The sequence below is a fragment of the Andrographis paniculata genome, unplaced genomic scaffold, assembly GCF_009805555.1.
Source record: "Andrographis paniculata isolate CXL003 unplaced genomic scaffold, ASM980555v1 Contig9END, whole genome shotgun sequence".
In the NCBI taxonomy this organism is placed as follows: Eukaryota; Viridiplantae; Streptophyta; class Magnoliopsida; order Lamiales; family Acanthaceae; genus Andrographis; species Andrographis paniculata.
In genome coordinates this window covers 1,163,199-1,181,654 of record NW_026137639.1, presented here as the reverse complement: position 1 = coordinate 1,181,654, position 18,456 = coordinate 1,163,199, and the positions used below count along the sequence as shown (strand labels likewise).

The following is an 18,456-nucleotide window of genomic DNA, read 5'->3' as shown; positions in this document are numbered from 1 at the left end:
TATTTGGTAGCTGAGCTTTGTACAGTTGTTATTTTTGGTTTTGAAAAACTGCAATGGAGAGGAGCGGCGGAGGCGACGGCGACGCGCGCAACTGGTCGGAGGCGGTGGAGGACTTGCTCGACGCAGGCGAAGTTGATAACGCTGTCTCTCTTCTCAAGTCAACTATAGCCAATCTGGAAAACGAATTGAAAGAAGAAAAAGTCTCGGGGACTGAAATCAATGGAAAACCCTTGTCGTCGACATCTGATCAACTGTCGACGGCGCTTCACGACTTGGCAAAGCTCTATTCATCTATAGGATTTTCTCTCGAAGCCGATAAACTTCGTTCCCGCGCTGATCAAATTAAACACGGAAAGGGGTAATTCTGGAGATTTTTGCACATATATATATATATTCGTCTTTAAGAAATTTGTTTGCTATAGGAATTGAGTCGATCATATTCTAATGTATCTTGCAAGCTAGAGAATGTCCTGGCACTGCTTTTTGATTTCTAGTAAGATTTGTAGAACTTCTGTAGAATTGGACTTAATTTCCCCGCTTTTAGAATAATCTTGCAATTTATTTCTTGTATTTGAGATCCTTAAACAAGAGAAGGAGAACGAGAAGGAGGGACGATTTTTTTGAAACTTGTTATGCGTTTTTTAAGTCTCTCTGATTCTTGAAGGTTTGTATTGGCACAGTGAAACTGATTTCTGGATTGCTGCTGTTATACAGGAAAGATTTATCACTGGAAAAGGAATCAAGTTTCAACTATTATTCCAAGGGTCGGGTTCCACAATACGATGTAGAACAAGGTTGCTATTATATCAGAAATTCATTGGTTTTCAATTTAGAAATTACCATGTACTCTTTTTCTTTTCTTTTTTTCTTGCGGCCGGCAAAGTTTTAATTATATCTTGTTCAATTTCCTGTTTTTATGGCTGCATTATTTCTTATTAATTACACTACTTATGCAGAATTGATTGTTTATTGTCTTGTTGCTAACTTAAGGTTGCGAGGGGAGTTCTTCCCATTTGGTAAATGATGGCCAGAAAGGAGAGAACTCTGGAGAGGATGGTACATTAGTTTATCCCCTTTAAATTCTTTTGTTTGTATCTACATTATTATTGGAGGTTACATTGAATGAAGTGTTTATTTATCTACCAAAAATGTACTTTACATTCGACACCCACGTGTCATTGTTCTTGCCTATCCACCTAACAATTCAGTTTCCTTTTAAAAACTGGTCGGTCGGAGTGTCAAAAAAATCTCCCTGCAGGTTTCTTCCTGGATGCTTCTTACGAACGGCCAGTGCGAATGGGTGCCACTCATGCTGGGATTAGTTATTCGGCACCCACGTGTCATTGTTCTGGCTGTTAATATTGTTGGACTTTAGGTTTGCACAGGGACATTTATATTGATGGATTTGATTTCTATAGTGTTGTGATGCAAGGATTGGAAATTTATAAATTCACAAAAGGTTCGGTTGGAATTGAAAATCTGCTAGAGGTTTAGCTTTGGCGACTCTAATTTATTAGTTAATACTTTAATAATTTGATGGAAGGCCTTCATTATATTAAGTTCCGAATAGCTTGTGAAAATTATTGGACAAAGGAAGAGACAAACTGGAAATAATGTCAACACCCCCGTATTAGTTTGAATGTGATAAGAAACGTGGCAAAAAAATTTCAAGTTGCGACATCTTGTGTGATCTATTCTTGAGATTAGGATTGGGAAAATATTGGGCAGTTTATGGCTATGAATTCTTTTGTTGCATGCATCACCATCAATATGATATTTATTTCAATTTGAATTAGAGCTAATGTGGTGTTTGCAGATTGGGAGGCTATGGCAGATCGAGATCCTGAGGAGTTACTTCCCTCACAGAATTTGCCAGATGTATCAGAGCTCTCCGTGGAAGATTCAACTGCTCAAAGTCCCAAGAGACGAGGAAGGGGAACATTCATGTACAAGAGTCGGGGCCTGTACAGCGACAGCCTGTCTGATGAACCGGTTGCTGATACAGACGACTCTGAAAGTGAAAATAATCTTACTTCCCGTGTTGAAGATCCGGATAAGATAAACCGTATGTTTTTATGCATTTTATATTGGTTTGATCAACTATATGTGTCTTGCTATAACGATTCAACAGATTTTTTCTCATTGTGGAAGTGAGATGCAAAAAATGGAGTTTTTCAATTTTACTTTGATGACTGCAGTTCTTTACCAAATCTTTTTATATGCATCCAAATTTTCAAATGATAAAATTTCATCTTCTGATGTGAAATTTTCTTCGACATTGTTCCTCGCATATGACTGTATTTCCTGACAGACTATATCACGTTTCTGATTTCAGAAATTTGCGGTACAAGTCATGTTCTTGTTCTGACTGACTTCCTTCCAAGCACTAGAACAACTGACTTAGAGAAGCTGTTGGAGAAATTCAAGAATAGGTTTGTTATTCGCTGGGTGAATGACAGAGCATCACTCGCAGTATTCAAAACGCCTTCTCTTGGTAATGGCAATTGTTTATGTGTTGATTTGATTTTATATTTTTACTTTTAAACGATTGAATTCTAGAAGCATTGTGATTTGGTGAATTTGCGCATAGTTCTTTTGAGACTTGATACCACAAACTCTAATCATAATCTTCTATTTCCTACTGTAGCTCGTGAAGCTATCAACTCTATCAGTTGTCCGTTTACTGTTCGTGTGCTTAATGAGTCCGATGAGGTTTTGAGGTCAATTCCACCAAAAGGTAACATTGATAGTTACTGAAAATGAAGATATGTTTTCATAGTCATCAAATTTCATAGCTACAGTCTCCCCCGCCCCCCCATAAAATATTTTGTTAGTTACGGTATTGGTTAATGATTCGGAGCTGAGAGTGGCCAATTCATTGCCTATGTATGATGATCTGTTTCCACAACAGAAATCTTGCAAACAACTTATCGTGATTTTATAAAGTTCATTGTGTAAAATTTTTATGACACCATAGGCCATGATCCCACTAATGTTTCATACATCCCGACCTCATATTCTAATTCTTTCATTTTTCCGCTTCGCAAAATGTCCTCGAGCTCTTTACTTGAATATATCATCATTTTACATATTCTATTAGGTACCTAGAAATTTTATATATTTCGATAAAGACTCTCTTTCAAAAAAATTCATATTTATTTATTGGATTCAGATTTGGAGCCACCACGGCAAAGGCCGGCGACCTCAGTACGCACAGCTCAAAGATTGATTGCACAGAGTATAGGAATAAAGCTGCCTTCAAATGTTGGATCATCAGAAGCAAGAAAACAAGAAGCAGCTAGAAAAAGCCGGATAATTTCGAGGCAAAACATGAGGGATGATGCTTGGGGCGGCGACAACAAATGGTCGCAATGACCAGGTTTTGTTTGGTTTGGTTTGCTGGTGCATATCTTTGATTCTTCTCTACATATTTTTGATAGAGGGGAAAATTGTGAAATTGTGACCAAAGAGAGAGGAATATAGTTTTGATTGAAGATTTGATTTTTGTGTGTTTGTGTTTGTCTGTGGATCTGATCATATCCTCATGTATTCACGTAGCAATATTGATTTTGATACTCAAATGGTATAAATAGATTCTTTCTTCTAATATGCAATCGATTATACCCTAAGCTCATCAATTCTTAACTAATTTGTCCAAATAGTTTTAATGGGATTAAAATAGGCCAAATATTTTATTTTTTTCCCTTTATTTTTACTATTAAAATAAAAAAGCCAACTAAGAATTAAAACATACAAATAAAAAAATACTATATAATTTCATTATTTGGGATGCTATTGATATGTTTTTTTTTTTTTTAAAAAAAAAAATAAAAATAGAGAATTTGTTTAAATAATTCAAATATTATATTTTAATAAAATATACTTATACAATATAAATATTATTTAGTCAAAAATATAAAAATTATAAATAAATAAAAAATATATATAATATTTATAAATAATATAAATTAATTTTATAAAAATAAAATTTTTAAATATAATAAGGAATATAAATAAAAGAATTTTAAATAAATTCTATCAATAAGAAATTAACTTTTTTAATTAAATTAATTTATGTTTATTAAATTTGCTAAACAGTATAAAACTGTTATTAATTATTTAATTAAATTAATTTATATTTATTAAATTTGCTAAATAGTATAAAACTGTTATGTAACAATTTAACATGAAAAATGTATCAACAATAGTACTATTTTAATTTCTAATACTCCTTCCATTCCAACAACTTCAATTTGCAACAGTATTTATAACGAATTAACAATAATAAATTAGAATATTATTATATTATTTTTAATATAAATGATTATTTATAAGTTCAAAATATTTATTAAATTTTTTAATAAATAAAAGAAATATTCATAATTTAAAAACCTTAAAGCATATGTTAAAATTATATTTCAATACTTAAATATATAAATGACTATTATTTTGTAAAACATAAAACTTTATATAATATTACCAAAAAATGATATATTTAAATATGAATAAATATTTGTTCATTGATAAAGGATAACATAAAAATAAAAAGTTTTAATCTTAAATCATAACATACATATTATGAAATTAATTAATTAAATTAATTTATATTTATTAAATATATTTTAAATAAAATGGTATAAATTGAAATAAAAAAACGTATGAATTACTTTATAGGACGAAAGGAGTAAACTTAAACATATAATTATACATATATATATTTAGCAGGCAAAAATTTTGAACCGAAACCACTTGAAAGTTTGAACCTCGTAGAAAAAACAAAAAAAGTACACTACTCTTAACTTCAAAACACTATAATAATAATAATAATAATAATAATAATAATAATAAACCAACCAAACACACTAGCTTATAAACATTTCAGTAATTACGATATTGCTCACAAATTAGTCATCAGCTTGGCAACAAAATTTAAGAACAATGTGATAAAATGCAGAGGAAAAAACATTTACCAAAAACTTCTAAAACTGAAATATTTCAACAAATTAATTACTAGATAGCAACAGCTACAAATGCAGAGAGAGCACAAATGGTCACATAAAAATATAGTAAATCCAAACACATACAGCACATAGTTATTTTGCATACTCAAACCAAAACACACAACATCATAGCAATACCATCACCGCGCCTGCATTCGACAACGAGCATGAAATTTCTACAAAACAGACTCGCGTGACAGAACTAGAATTATCTATGCCAGGTTATTTAGTCGAGGAAATATTCGCCACAAACACAAGTCCCATTAGGTTTTAAATTCCACACTCACATATAACCATCATCATAAGGACATATTAAGGGGGTTGGTTTGGGGGGGGGGGGGGGGTCCTTATTTAGGTAGGACAACGTTTACCTAGATAATGGTGACATTAGTTTGTCACTGTTGCGCGCACTGAACCCTTTGGGCACCACCATGCATATCATCATCCTCATCGTAAGCTTCCTGCTGCTGAGCCTGCTTCCTCCTCATCTCTTCCTCGATGTTGACATCATGCAGCGTAGTTTCCTCGCACTCATCCAGCTCCATGTCAGTCAGTTCTGACTGCTGCTTCGGTGGAAGGATTTTCGCCAGGGCCGTAACTTGATCTGGAGTTAGAGAGTCAGGGAATTCAACAGTGAAATGAATGTAGAGTTTACCCTTCATGAATGGCCTTCCATACATTGGCATTCCTTCATCGTTGATTGCCTTGTAAGAATCTGCAAAAATGATTTAAATGATATAATTACGAGTCCTTCAAATGTTAAAACCTCGGCAAAACTCTTAAACATGGGCGAAAACTTTACCAGGCTTCACAACTTCTCCAGGCTGTGATTTCACAAGGAGCTGCCGGCCGTCCAAATGGGACAGGATGAACTGGAAGCCACACAATGCCTCAGTGAGCATAAGCCCATGCTCCACAAAAAGGTCTTCACCCTTTCTCTTGAATTTAGGATGCTCCTTTTGCTGAAGCACAAAGACTATGTCGCCAGTGACTGTATCCGGCTGCAATGAAGACATGGATAAGAAGGTAGCCTTACAATTAAGTAAAATATAATGATTCAACCAAAAAAGATAACGTACCGCTTCATCAGCTTCCCCAGGGAATGTAATTTTCTGGCCATTCTGCATTCCTTTCTCCACATGGACTTCCAAAACTTTCTTTTCCTGGACAACCTTCTCACCCTTGCATTGAGGGCATCTGTCTTTCTCATTGATGGTCTCTCCTGTTCCTTTGCATTCATTGCAGGCGTGCTGCATTTGCTGTATCATACCGGGGCCGAGCTGCCTTATAGTGACTTTCATACCACTTCCCTGGCAGCCCATGCACTTTGTTGATGCTCCAGATTTTGACCCTTTTCTGCAGAGTATAATATGCACAGAGAATGGATTAGACAATGTGAAGAATTAACCATTTCACAAATAACGATCCATTGAAGTGTATTATCTATACATGCTTTTTTGAGTTACTCCAATGTTCCACTTCATGCTTTTTTTTTTCTTTTTTTTTTTTTTTTTATTAAGGGCTTTTAGCATATGCATACTATTATACTTACCCACTGCACTTTGAGCAAATTATGTTGTGTGACAACGAAAGCTTCTTTGTGGTCCCCAAATACAAATCCTCAAGAGACACCTTCAATGGGTGCACCACATCCTCTCCCCTTCTTTGCCTCCTTCCACGGCTACTACCACCTGGTGATCAACAAATAAACTTCTTATATGATTGCATTCACCAAAAAAAGCCCAAACTAAAACCCAATACTTACTGTCAAAAAGTACACCTAAAGAAAGGGAATGCAAGTTCAAATGTCTCACCTCCAAATGGGCTTCCACCAAAGAATGACGAGAAGATGTCAAATGGGTCGTGCATGCCACCACCACCTCCCATTCCTTCCTTGAGAGCATCTTCCCCATACTGGTCATAGATTTCTCGTTTCTCAGGATCACTTAAGACCTCATAAGCATGAGCCAACTCCTTGAACTGCACACAGAACCATATTATTAGGCTTCAGTCCAACCAAATCATCCCACAAAACTTGGATGGAAGAGATCAATAAAGTAATATTCTTGGGCATGTGTTTGCATAGATTCACCACTTGTGAAAATCGTGAACAAAGGGGAAATTTGGTTGGATGAGTGTAGATTTGAGGGTGAATTTGAAATGAGTGTATTTCAATTACTTTGGAATTGAAATGTGTTGAATTTAAATTTCATGTTTGGTTTAGGAAGTATTTAAAATGATTTGGTCTTATGAAGTATTTAAAAGGACATATTATTGAAGAGTATTTCAAATACTAGAGGAAATGGATTTGAGAAAATTATTTGAAATCCCTTTGATCACTCAACAGAACAGGGCCAAAGGTTGTGTTTGTTTGGGTTCTAGAAATAATAAAAGATTTGAATGAAAGTTTTTGTTGTAATGTTTTATAAAAAAAAGAATTGGAATTTGATATTTTAAGCAAAAAATAAATAAATTTAGATGTAATTTTCCAAATAAAAATTATGATTTTGATGTAATATATTGAGAGAAAAATATGCTAGTATAGTTTGCATAGTAGGACAGCCCAGACAAGCAACCTAACTTGTGTTTGGTTTGGGTTGGGTTGGTGTGGTTTTGGTATTTTTTTTTTTTTTTTTTTTTAAACTTAACTAATAGTTTGATGTGATGTTTTTTTTATTTGAAAATGTGGGTAGAAGATTTTATTGGGAAATTAAAAAACTCAAACAAAACAAAACATAAATCTTTTGAATAATGTTTTAATGTAGAGCACATCTGGTGTTGATTTCCTTCAATTGACATCAGGCACATTAAAATTGAAATTTTGCATGTCATTGTTCCATATGCAAGTAGTCAACATATTGTATAACTACAATCAATGTATGAATAAATTATATTAAGAACATAAAGAAATCTATTCAGAAACATTATATCATGTATCTAAACACTGTTATCAGCAACAAAAAGCAGCATATATACAACAATTTAGTAAAAAAATTATTACTGACAACAGCATAACTAAATTATTAAACAATATATACCAATTATACAAACAAACAACAATAACACAGTTATGACTTTACTAACACTATTCACAATTCAGTAATCCAAATGTCTTTACTCAGTATCTCGTATACAAGTATCTGACATAATAAATCAACAAATTTAAGCATGAACAGATACTAAATTATGGCTTTTTAAGGTTTACATCATATTCCTATTGGCAAACCAATCAAAGAAAAAAATGCACAAATCTTAGCACAACATGAACGAAATAAAACCCTAGAACCTTTTTTCAAGTTAACTTTGATTGGGGGTATAGCTTGATTTCAACAATCCTCAACATGATTAACATTCTAATCTTAGATAACTTAACTTCAAACATAAAGATTGCATAATTCTGACAAATTTCTACTTCAATAGCGACATCCAAGTATACATGTAACACTAATACAATCGGAATTTAACCAAAAACCAAGTAGCCCTTGATATGGCGTATTTCACTTCTTGAGAGGGCTAAATTTTAAATCACGATAATTGCAGTAAAACTACCAACTGATATATAAAGGCATCGCTAATTATCCACCCTACGCATCGACAAACATAAATCACCGCGCAAAAAACCAATTCTCACAAGCCAATTTTCATATCACGAAACGATTTCTAGCAGAGAAGAAAGATTCCAAAAATCAAAACTGCAAATTTTAATTTTTTTTTAAAAAAGTGCGATCTATACCTTCTCGGGGTCTCCGCCCTTGTCAGGATGATTCTTGATGGCTGCCTTCTTGTACGCCTTCTTCAAATCGTCCGGCGACGCCGTTTTCGGCACTCCGAGAATCTCATAGTACCGAGTATTGTCGCTCTTCTTCGGCGCCCTGCCAAACATTTTGGCTCACCTTCAAGAACCGCTAATCTGAACTCAAATCGACGCGATTGAGGCGCAAATCTCTGTAAAGACGCAGCGGAGGCGCGATCGGGAAGCGCTCGCTAGCAGCTCTTCGAAGAATGCGGGAGCACGGAGGAGGGCTGCAGCCGGGCAGATAAACTATCAATTCAACGGTGGAGATTGCCCGAAAAGAAACAATCTTGGCCGTCGGATGGATTTTCTAGAACGATCGAGGGAGAACCGTAGATTCGAAATCTAACGGCAAATATGTTGCTTCTGGATGGTTCTATGCCTTGGACGCTTGCCTAACGATTTACTCGCCACAAATTCACAAACAAACAGACCCTTATTAAATAATTTTTTTCAAAATTATTAATAATAGAAATGGGCCCAAGTCAACAAGCCCAATAACAGCCCAATGATTTATATGACGTGAACAATCAACTGCTAATGGACCGAGATGGGAGCGGCGGCCCAATAACCAAGCCTTGCCTCATCTGCCAGCGCCATTGCTGATGACTCTCTGTCTACCACTTTCCGATTATCAGATTTCAGATCTATCGGACGCTCTTACAGATTCGATCCTTAAATGCTCCCAGTTCGGAGCTTGCAAGCGCTTTCTGAACTGAGGTGAGTTCGCTCGGGATGTGGTAGTTTTACTAGCAATAGGACGTCGTGTCGGCGACGCTGCTCTGCTGAGTAAAGTGGAGAATGCAGCTTTATTTTCTAGTCAATTTTGGTCGTGGGGCTGGTAATTTGTTGTTTTGTGAGACTGTTGTTCGATTGAAGTTGAAGGACTGAGCTTGTGAATGCGACGTGTTGCTACTGTTTTTGAGGATTTTCCTTTTGTTCGTAATTGGCTACCGAGTTTGGAATTGCTTGCTGATTTGACAATAATCGCGTGCTTTTCCGTCGGAAATCTTGCGGTTTTATTGATGCTGGCTTGTGCTTTTTGTTAGACTGGTTGGTGTGTTAGTTGAGGTGAGATTTTCACTGAAGGTTATTGGTAACACGGAGTGGAGTGTGGGGCAACCTTCTGCTTCTGTGTCTGCGGTTTAGAGTGATAATTCTGGTTTTATGTATGTCATGTGTGCATGGTTTTAGGTTTTTGTTAGGAGATTAAGCTTGAATCCTCCCTTCTTATTGCTTGGAAAAGTTGGTCTGAGTTTGTGTCTGGCATTTGTAAGAGGGGAGCCTGAGCTTCTGAAATATGGTGTTGATTGCTCTTGCTGTCAATGTTGTGTTTGTGTCTTGAACAGGTCTTACAGAAATGGGTGCCTCAAAGAAATGGCTCAAATCATTGCTTGGGTTGAAGAAATCTGAAAAATCGCAATCCCTGGAGAATGATGAAAATGTAGGTGGCCATCTCCGGTTTCTTTTGTTTTGTGTTCTCTTTGGTTTTATTGCTTCATCTTTTAAGGCAATCATAAGGATGGAGGAGGTGCACGAACCAATTCTTCGTCACATGAAAAGTGTACAAATTGATGATTCAATAGACTTATATTGTATTTTTTTAAACTTTAAACTTTGCAACAAAAAAAAAAAAAAAAGATTTGTTGTTTTAAATAGGTAATATGCAGATGATTAGGTGTGCTGTTTTGAACCTGTTTGAGTCCCGGGTTACGGAAGTTAAAAAAGTTAACTGTCCAGACAATCTTGCTTATCTAAACAAAGTGATGCTGAAGTAGAAAGTTCTATATGTTCAAATTCATTGGATGTTGCTTTTTAATTTTCATGTTCTCTTTCAACTTCTCCGGGTCATCACAAAAAGGCATATGTGTTTTGAAATGAAGTCTACATTGTTCATATTGTTAGATGCTAAATAAACAAATAATAATAATACAAAAGCTACTCAAGTTCAAACTTGTTGCATATGCATTGTATGTGCCCATCTATCCATTTGCTTAATCTCTTTCAGCTTCCTCAGGTAGCTGCAAAAGCTACATGTGGTTGACATGTATTGCAGCCTACCCGTATAATGTGTCAAAAATAATCCTCCCAATTTCCTTCTCTGTATTTTTTACTTAGCAACCCTAATCAAACATATACATATTATAGACGTGTATTAATAAAATATTTGTAATTTTCCATTTTGGTCCATACCTCACTACCTAATTTCAATTTTTGCATGGATAACCTTGAACATTGGCGTTATATGAAGATCTTTACAGTAAGACTTACTTTAAAAGCCCGCTGACTGCTCTTTGTAGTTTTATGCATGTCTTCTTCCATATTTTGTCATCATGTGGAAAAGTAGCAATAGTGAAATGTGGGAACATGCAGAGATCTGTGAATGTGGGCAAGATCTGGCACCGGAGAAAGCACTCTGTTGAGATTGATAACAGCGTGCTTGGAAATGAGTTGAATCAAAGCATTGTTACATCAACTGAGAACAAAGATGCCATCTTTCAATCAGCTTCGGATTCAACTAGCTCCCCTTCTACCTCACTTCCGGTGCAAAATGCTGAACATTATAGGAGGGAAGAATGGGCAGCCGTACGCATCCAAACAGCATTTAGAGGATTTCTGGTACTGTATTGATTTATTTTCCAGGTTTTGCTTTCTGCACTTAATAGTTTTATACATCCCTCCTTAATGTTAACATAATAGTTTGACAAAATTTTCATCATCAAGGATTCTTTGTATCTATGAAGTCTTAACATAATCATAATTCTTCAGTAGGATAAAGAAAGTGTGTGATTTTTTAGGTTTCCCTGATAACATTCAATGAACATATTTTTGCATTGGCTTCACAAGTGTGAGACTGGTCGGTCTAACTTCACTACCTAATTTTCGAGACTTTGATTAATGAGCATACATAATATGTTTGTATCCAAATTTGATTTCCATATGTATTTTATACTAAGATTTATCATTTATCAAAACATTAAGACCTGTAGTAATGTGATTGGCCATCCTTAGTAATGTTTTCTCTCTCTCTCTCTCTCTCTCTCTCTCTCTCTCTCTCTCTCTCTCTCTCTTTAAATGTCAAACTTAACATTTGTGCATTTTGAATACATTCTATGATTAAATTGAATTAATATGGATCTAAAAAATTTATATATCAGAATATATATCCACATCTTTTGTGTCATTACATCACAAATAATAGTTTGTTGTGCTTGTGAAAATGTTGCCCCGGGCATGTTTCATCATATTTATTCCACATCTGTAAACATGAGTAATGTATTATCTTCTATTTCTCTGAAGCAATTGTTTCTTGTTTTGCTTCTCTTCTTTAAAAGTTACTGAAAACAAATAGCTAATGCCATTTCTTGAGTACATATATCTTCTGATGGTTTTTTTACACAAATGAGTCTCTACGTTCATTAGGCGAGACGAGCTTTGCGTGCTTTAAAAGGACTGGTGAGACTCCAAGCTCTTGTTAGAGGCCATGCTGTGCGAAAACAAGCTGCCATTACACTCCGATGCATGCAAGCTTTAGTAAGAGTTCAGGCTCGTGTCCGAGCTAGGCGTGTTCGTATGGCATTGGAAAACCAAACAGCACAACAGAAGCTTCAAGCACAACTTGATCACGAGGCCTATGTTAAAGAAATAGAAGTAATCTTCCATCAGTCAATGCTTATATAGTAACTTAATTTTCATTTATACTTGAACTTTAAAACACTTACAATTGAGTAAATTCTGTCTAACCCAGTTACTTTATGCTTTTTGGATTTTGGACGGTGTTCCAGGACGGGTGGTGTGACAGTGTTGGGTCTGTCGAAGAAATTCAGGCGAAGTTGTTGAAAAGGAAGGAGGCGGCTGCTAAACGAGAAAGAGCAATGGCATATGCTTTAGCTAATCAGGTTGATACCTCTATCCTTAGCTTACACATGTTTTTGCCCTTCTGCAAAAAAATTAAAATAATAATAATAATAATTAATTAATTAATTAATTAATTAATTAAACAGTAATAGTTATTATCATGCACTTCTTTAAGAAGGCAGTGGATGCAAATCATTCTAGTGACATGTTAGAATAACTTGAATGATTTCCTTTTTGTTCTTTGTTAGTAGTCTTCTATCGCTCCGATTACAATCCTGTGTTCTGTTAAGATTAGGAAAGTCATTAAAGATTGTGTTATACATTTTATGGTTTCTTGTTTTCTGATTTGTGTGTCATAAGGATGCATCAGAAACTTCCTTGGTAATGGTTGTGTTAATTATTTAACCGCCTATGGATTTGAAATCAAAACCTCAACTTAAAAAATCTCTCCATGATTTTGGGCTCAGTCATTTACCATGATCAAAGAATACATCAAGATAGGCAGCTATGTAAGAATCTAAATATGTCATTGCTGCAATTTTTCATTGCCTTAAGAAAAGTTATCATACAGTGGCAAGCAGGGTCGAGGCAGCAGGTAGCTCGTGCAGGTTTTGAACCTGACAAAAACAACTGGGGATGGAATTGGTTAGAGAGATGGATGGCTGTTCGGCCATGGGAAAACCGTTTTCTGGACATCAATCTTAAAGATGGTGTCAAAATTAATGAGAATGAACAAACTGATGAGAATGCACCCACAACTCAGTTCACTTCTGTGGGGAAAAAATCTTCTTCGAATGGGAAGGCTCCTCATTCAAACAGCAACTCTAATGGCTCAAATGAGAAAAGAGTTGCATCTTACTCTGACGGCTGCAGTTCTTCACCCACCAAGCCAGCCAATGTGCAGGAAACACCCGGTGTGCTTTTCTCCAATGCTAGGTTGAAACCAGTTCTTGATGATTTGGCTGAGGAAGCTGCCTCAATGCCCAATGTTGTCCCGAGATCTAACAGCAATCCTAAAGAGAGGACCTCCCTCACCGATAAACAAGGAAAGAAGAGACTGTCTTTGCCTGCCAACGGTTAGTCTCTCTCTCTCTCTAGATACATGCATAGGCACTCACACCCACACAAACACACGCTAACTACGATTAATACTTCTTTAAGATAATATGTTGTTGATTGAATGTGTGAATACGGACTCGTTGCACTCAGGCTGTAGTTGCAAGACATTTTTAGATAGATATGGCCATGTTTCTGTAACTGAACCTTATACAAATGATTCCGGCTATTATTCCAGTTCTGTAAAACTTCTAGTTTTGGTTTTCGTAGGTTTGATTTTTTATTAAGTACTTATAATGATAATTTTAATGCGAAATTAATTTAGTAACTATTAATCGATGTAGATATGTTCTGTTTATGGTCTAGCTCCAAATCTTAATGGAGCCATGGCTGCATCTTTTTGTAACTTGTGTCGAGAACCCCATCGTACATTTTTCAGTATATTATATAGCATCATGTTATTGATGAACCAAATATTGACTGTAACACAGCACAATCACAATATGAATTTCATCCGTAGTTTTCCTACCTTTGAGTTTTATTTATTTATTTTTTATATTCCCAGGATCGGCCTCCAGCAGCCAACCCACCCGGAACCTTCCAAAAGCTGTCGGCAAAAGATCTCCTATTGCTCCAAAGTCTGTGAAGGACAAAGCCAAGTCAAACGGGACCAATCCAAAGCCTTCGAAGCTCAGCCCACAAGTTGATCACTAGCTTCTGAACAACCAGACGACGTCCTTTGCGCAATATGCAGCAGCAGCTACTTCTGTTTGTACATAAAGAGTGAGCAAATGCTTGAGCAGTGTGTTCCAGCAATTTCCCGTCATGTCGTCCACCATGATCGAGTCTGGAAAGTAGGGCTCCTGTGGTGGAAATAAGATCCTGATCGACACAGGTACGGAATTTATCTGATCTGATCTTATTTGATCGCGTGCTGTTAATGAAAATGATCGTATTTATTGGTTCGTCGGCGTCGGCCTTGCTTTTTATTTCATAGCATTGCAGTTGTTGGTTGTGTGTGCTCCTGTGATGAACTGTTACCATCTTGAAGAGTCATGTATTATATCGTATCTTATTGTAATGTATTGTATTGTATTTCATTGCATTATATTGTATTGTATTGTACTGTATTGCAATACCTAATGTATGTATATTTTCACTATTTCCACAATTCCATTTAGTGCAAGTGATTTATGTAATATTCTTGTTGCACCATTCTATATTTATTTTTCAATAATAATAATAATGGTTGGGTTATTCTTTTTGAAATATTTACTAAGTAATTTATTTGATTTGGACACGCCAAGCGCTATTTGTTATAGTAATTATTAACTTTTATAAAAGTGCGATTGTTTTATCATTTTAATATGCCTAAGAGTATGTCTATGTTATATTTAATAAAAAAAGGCACTATTTTTTAAATTTATATTTATATTTTTTTATCTATTTATACAAATCACACTCAATATTTTAATCACATTTTTATAAGACGAATTGAGTAATAAACTTAAAAAAGGGCATCAATGGAATGACGTACAAGGGTAAGGAGATAACGGAAAAGAAAACGTCGAGTTAACGCCGTCAACTTTCTCGCACCTTATCATCTTCAACCCGTCCCGTGAACCCTCACTCGCCTCCTCCACTGACTCTCTTTTACAGTTACTCCCGCCGAAACTCCGCCGCCGTATCTCCGCCGCGAATTCCGATGAGATTCGCTTCCCTTTTACAGTAACAAAACACAAAGTAAATATCCTCCGCCGCAGGATGCCATCCTCCGCCCCGTCCTCGGCCGTCATCCCGATCACTGTCTTCCTACTCATAACGCCGGCGGCCTTCTTCTTCCTCGCGCCGCGCTTCCTCCCTCCCCGACAAATTTCCATTTCCGTTCCCGACGAGCTCGACGACCTCTCCCTCTTCCACAAAGCCATCGCCATGGACTCCGCCGACTTCTCGCGCCGCACCGGTCGCCTCCCCGCCGCGAAGTCCCGCTTCTCTTCCTCCCTCCGCCGCCCTAAAATCGCCTTCCTGTTCCTCACGAATTCGGAGCTCCATTTCGCGCCTCTCTGGGAGCGGTTCTTCGCCAATACAACCCTCAAGCACTACAACATCTACATCCACGCCGATCCTTCCGTCAGAGTCCCTCCCTTCGCCGGAGTTTTCAACGGAAAACTCATCCCCTCGAAGCGAACTCAACGATCTTCCCCTACACTCATCTCCGCCTCTCGCCGACTCCTCGCCACGGCGATGCTCGACGACCCTGCGAACGCTTATTTTGCCCTAATTTCCCCGACCTGCATTCCTATCCATTCCTTCAATTATTTCTACAATTTCCTCTTCGATTTAGGCAGGCTATCGAAGAACCTGGATTTTCCGAGCTACATCGAGATTCTCGACAACGAGCCGACTCTGTGGGATCGGTACAACGCGAGGGGAGACAACGTGATGATCCCCGAGGTCCAGTTCAACGAATTCCGAGTAGGTTCTCAGTTCTTTGTGCTTACGCGAAAGCATGCGTTGATGGTGATCAAGGACAGGAAGCTATGGCGAAAATTTAAGCTGCCATGTTTGAATGTGCATTCCTGCTATCCAGAGGAGCACTATTTCCCTACATTGCTGTCAATGGAGGATCCAGATAGCTGCTCTCATTATACATTGACAAGGGTTAATTGGACCGACAGTGTGGATGGGCATCCACACACCTATTACCCTTCTGAGGTTTCTCCTGATTTGATTTACAGGCTCCGGGAATCAAATTCAAGCTACTCATATATCTTTGCTAGGAAATTCTCGCCGGACTGCTTGCAGCCTTTGATGGAAATTGCAGATTCAGTTATTCTCAAGGATTAATTGGTAAGTAAAGATGTTGATTTGTTTACACTTTTTTTCTTCTCCTTTATGCTTTTGTGGAGTAAGTATGAACTTTCAAGGATTAAGTGAGCTTGGTTGGCTTTACTTCATGAGGAGAAACTTTCAGATTTGGTCCCATAGTATATAATATAGGATAGTCATTAAACATTGGTCCCATTGTTTATGATTTTGCCAAAATAGCCCAGCCCCATTGAATAAGAAAATCCTCCATTTTTGTGTGTGTGTTTTTCTATGGTTAGAGGGTTTATTTCTAAACAAGGGACTTAGGTTTGTGCAAGCAAACATCGTCTTTTTTTATTTAAATGTATATATATGTAGGATGATATTCTTTTGGTGAAATCATGAACAATGAGACCATTATTATGACTGCCAAATTTGAAAATTGTCCATGCATGATTGGTTGGTGTTTTGGTAGATGTGGTGGTGCCCATTTGGTTTCTAAATTATGCTTTTTGAATAATGTTCTATGGGGTGGGTGGGTAGTCTGATCTACTGTAATATTTGATATTTAGAATATCTAGGGCGGTGAAAAGTGTTGCGGGATGGTGTTGAGAATCCAAAGATGAATGCTTTTAATTATTTATGTTTATTTTTTCTCAAAGTGAACCTGTCATTTGATCTTGGCATTTAACTATGTATTTTCTCCTACGCCTTTTTGTGTAAAATATTGTATGGATTGTTGAGTTTAGTCATCTATCTTCTTGGGAGCTGTGCTTTTGTTCTTTAGTTGGAACTTAAGTTTTGAATCTAGGCTCACGAGGTTTTAATTTTATAGCATTGATATCTATTCTTGTTGTAGATCACCAAGTTCAAGAAGTATAGTATTTATTTTGAAAACTTTCTTCGATATTTTGAAGACTGCTCATTCATCATCTACTCAACAAGATACCAACATTCATTTCTTCCTATTAATCATATTAGCTAAATACGTGCAGCGCATGAAGCCTTTAAGAATCCTATGAATTACAGAGTTTAGTTTTTAATTAGTACGTACAAGTGACATTTGATTATGGCAGCAACATAGAGTAGTGTTGCTGTGTTGAGGCCAATTTCTATTCAAAATCTTGCAAAGCCAGTCCTGAAGATGTGTTGAAAATACTGTACTAGACTATGCTATACTATGAATCTAACTGATAATCTATCATTGTTATTTGACAGAAACATTGTCGAAAAATGAGGTTTGGAATTGGAAGATGTTTCCTGGACTGGAGTGCCTGCCAACATGGGATTAGGCTTTGGAGTGGCTGCCCAAAAATAAAATGCCCTCAGGCCTAAGTAACCCAGACGGAGTCAAACCAAAGCAAGGTAAGGTAATATTTATAGCTTTTGGTATATTTATGTATATATTTATGTGTACCTTTAACTTTGGTCCTCAATATTGTTGATTGTGTAAAGTGTAAATGTATATATGTGTGAAAATGGACATTTCCTGGCTCTGCATTGAAGGGAATGCAAAAATGCCAGTCTTCTTCTGTCAGTGTTTCGAAATTTAACAAGTGTGCATAATCTTCACTTTGTGGGCTAATTCTGGAATCTCTTTTATTTCATCTACTGTGGGCTCTTTTCTATTTGCTGAGGTTTATGTTAGCAAATTTGTGTGGTTAGTTGGATGTATTTGCTTTTGAAATATGTTTTATGTACAAAATTCTTGATTATTCATTGCTTTAGAACTTAGAAGTCTAAAGTTGGGGTATTTGTTACTTTATGTGAGTGGCAAGTAACACATTAGCTGAAGAGAATTTCCTTCTTTTCACACACACTAGAAAATGAAAGCATGCTTTATTGTATATGTATATAATATATATATATATATATATTTAGTACTATTAATCTATTGGCAGTGCTTCTTTGACCTTCAAAAAGATTGCCTTATCTTTGCAA

The 18,456-nt window shown here is 36.3% G+C and overlaps 4 protein-coding genes across 5 annotated transcripts; 3 read left to right on the top strand and 1 right to left on the bottom strand.

The window, feature by feature from the left end:
• On the top strand, window positions 1-3,622 carry LOC127244006 (uncharacterized). The gene is made up of 7 exons (XM_051264276.1): window positions 1-358; window positions 715-794; window positions 991-1,056; window positions 1,817-2,065; window positions 2,336-2,494; window positions 2,648-2,737; window positions 3,173-3,622. The coding sequence occupies exons 1-7, from the start codon at window positions 54-56 to the stop codon at window positions 3,373-3,375; spliced, it is 1,152 nt and encodes a 383-aa protein (XP_051120233.1). The 5' UTR covers window positions 1-53; the 3' UTR covers window positions 3,376-3,622.
• A 1,409-nt stretch (window positions 3,623-5,031) lies between these two features.
• On the bottom strand, window positions 5,032-9,026 carry LOC127244239 (dnaJ protein homolog ANJ1). The gene is made up of 6 exons (XM_051264682.1): window positions 8,734-9,026; window positions 6,815-6,980; window positions 6,553-6,691; window positions 6,080-6,356; window positions 5,803-6,001; window positions 5,032-5,715 (listed from the first exon to the last, which is right to left on the bottom strand). The coding sequence occupies exons 1-6, from the start codon at window positions 8,881-8,883 to the stop codon at window positions 5,396-5,398; spliced, it is 1,251 nt and encodes a 416-aa protein (XP_051120639.1). The 5' UTR covers window positions 8,884-9,026; the 3' UTR covers window positions 5,032-5,395.
• A 333-nt stretch (window positions 9,027-9,359) lies between these two features.
• Window positions 9,360-14,878, top strand: LOC127244238 (protein IQ-DOMAIN 5). Of its 2 annotated transcripts, none has more exons than XM_051264680.1 (7): window positions 9,360-9,513; window positions 10,143-10,237; window positions 11,167-11,412; window positions 12,217-12,444; window positions 12,579-12,692; window positions 13,223-13,727; window positions 14,273-14,878. In XM_051264680.1, exons 2-7 carry the CDS (start codon window positions 10,154-10,156, stop codon window positions 14,419-14,421), a joined length of 1,326 nt encoding a protein of 441 aa, XP_051120637.1. In that variant the 5' UTR covers window positions 9,360-9,513; window positions 10,143-10,153; the 3' UTR covers window positions 14,422-14,878. The 2 variants fall into 2 exon arrangements, with proteins under 2 accessions (XP_051120637.1, XP_051120638.1); XM_051264681.1 differs by lacking the exon at window positions 9,360-9,513 and adding an exon at window positions 9,520-9,864.
• Window positions 14,879-15,302: 424 nt separating this feature from the next.
• Window positions 15,303-18,100, top strand: LOC127244240 (glycosyltransferase BC10-like). The gene is made up of 2 exons (XM_051264683.1): window positions 15,303-16,557; window positions 17,734-18,100. The coding sequence occupies exon 1, from the start codon at window positions 15,472-15,474 to the stop codon at window positions 16,552-16,554; it is 1,083 nt and encodes a 360-aa protein (XP_051120640.1). The 5' UTR covers window positions 15,303-15,471; the 3' UTR covers window positions 16,555-16,557; window positions 17,734-18,100.
• Window positions 18,101-18,456: the final 356 nt, after the last annotated feature.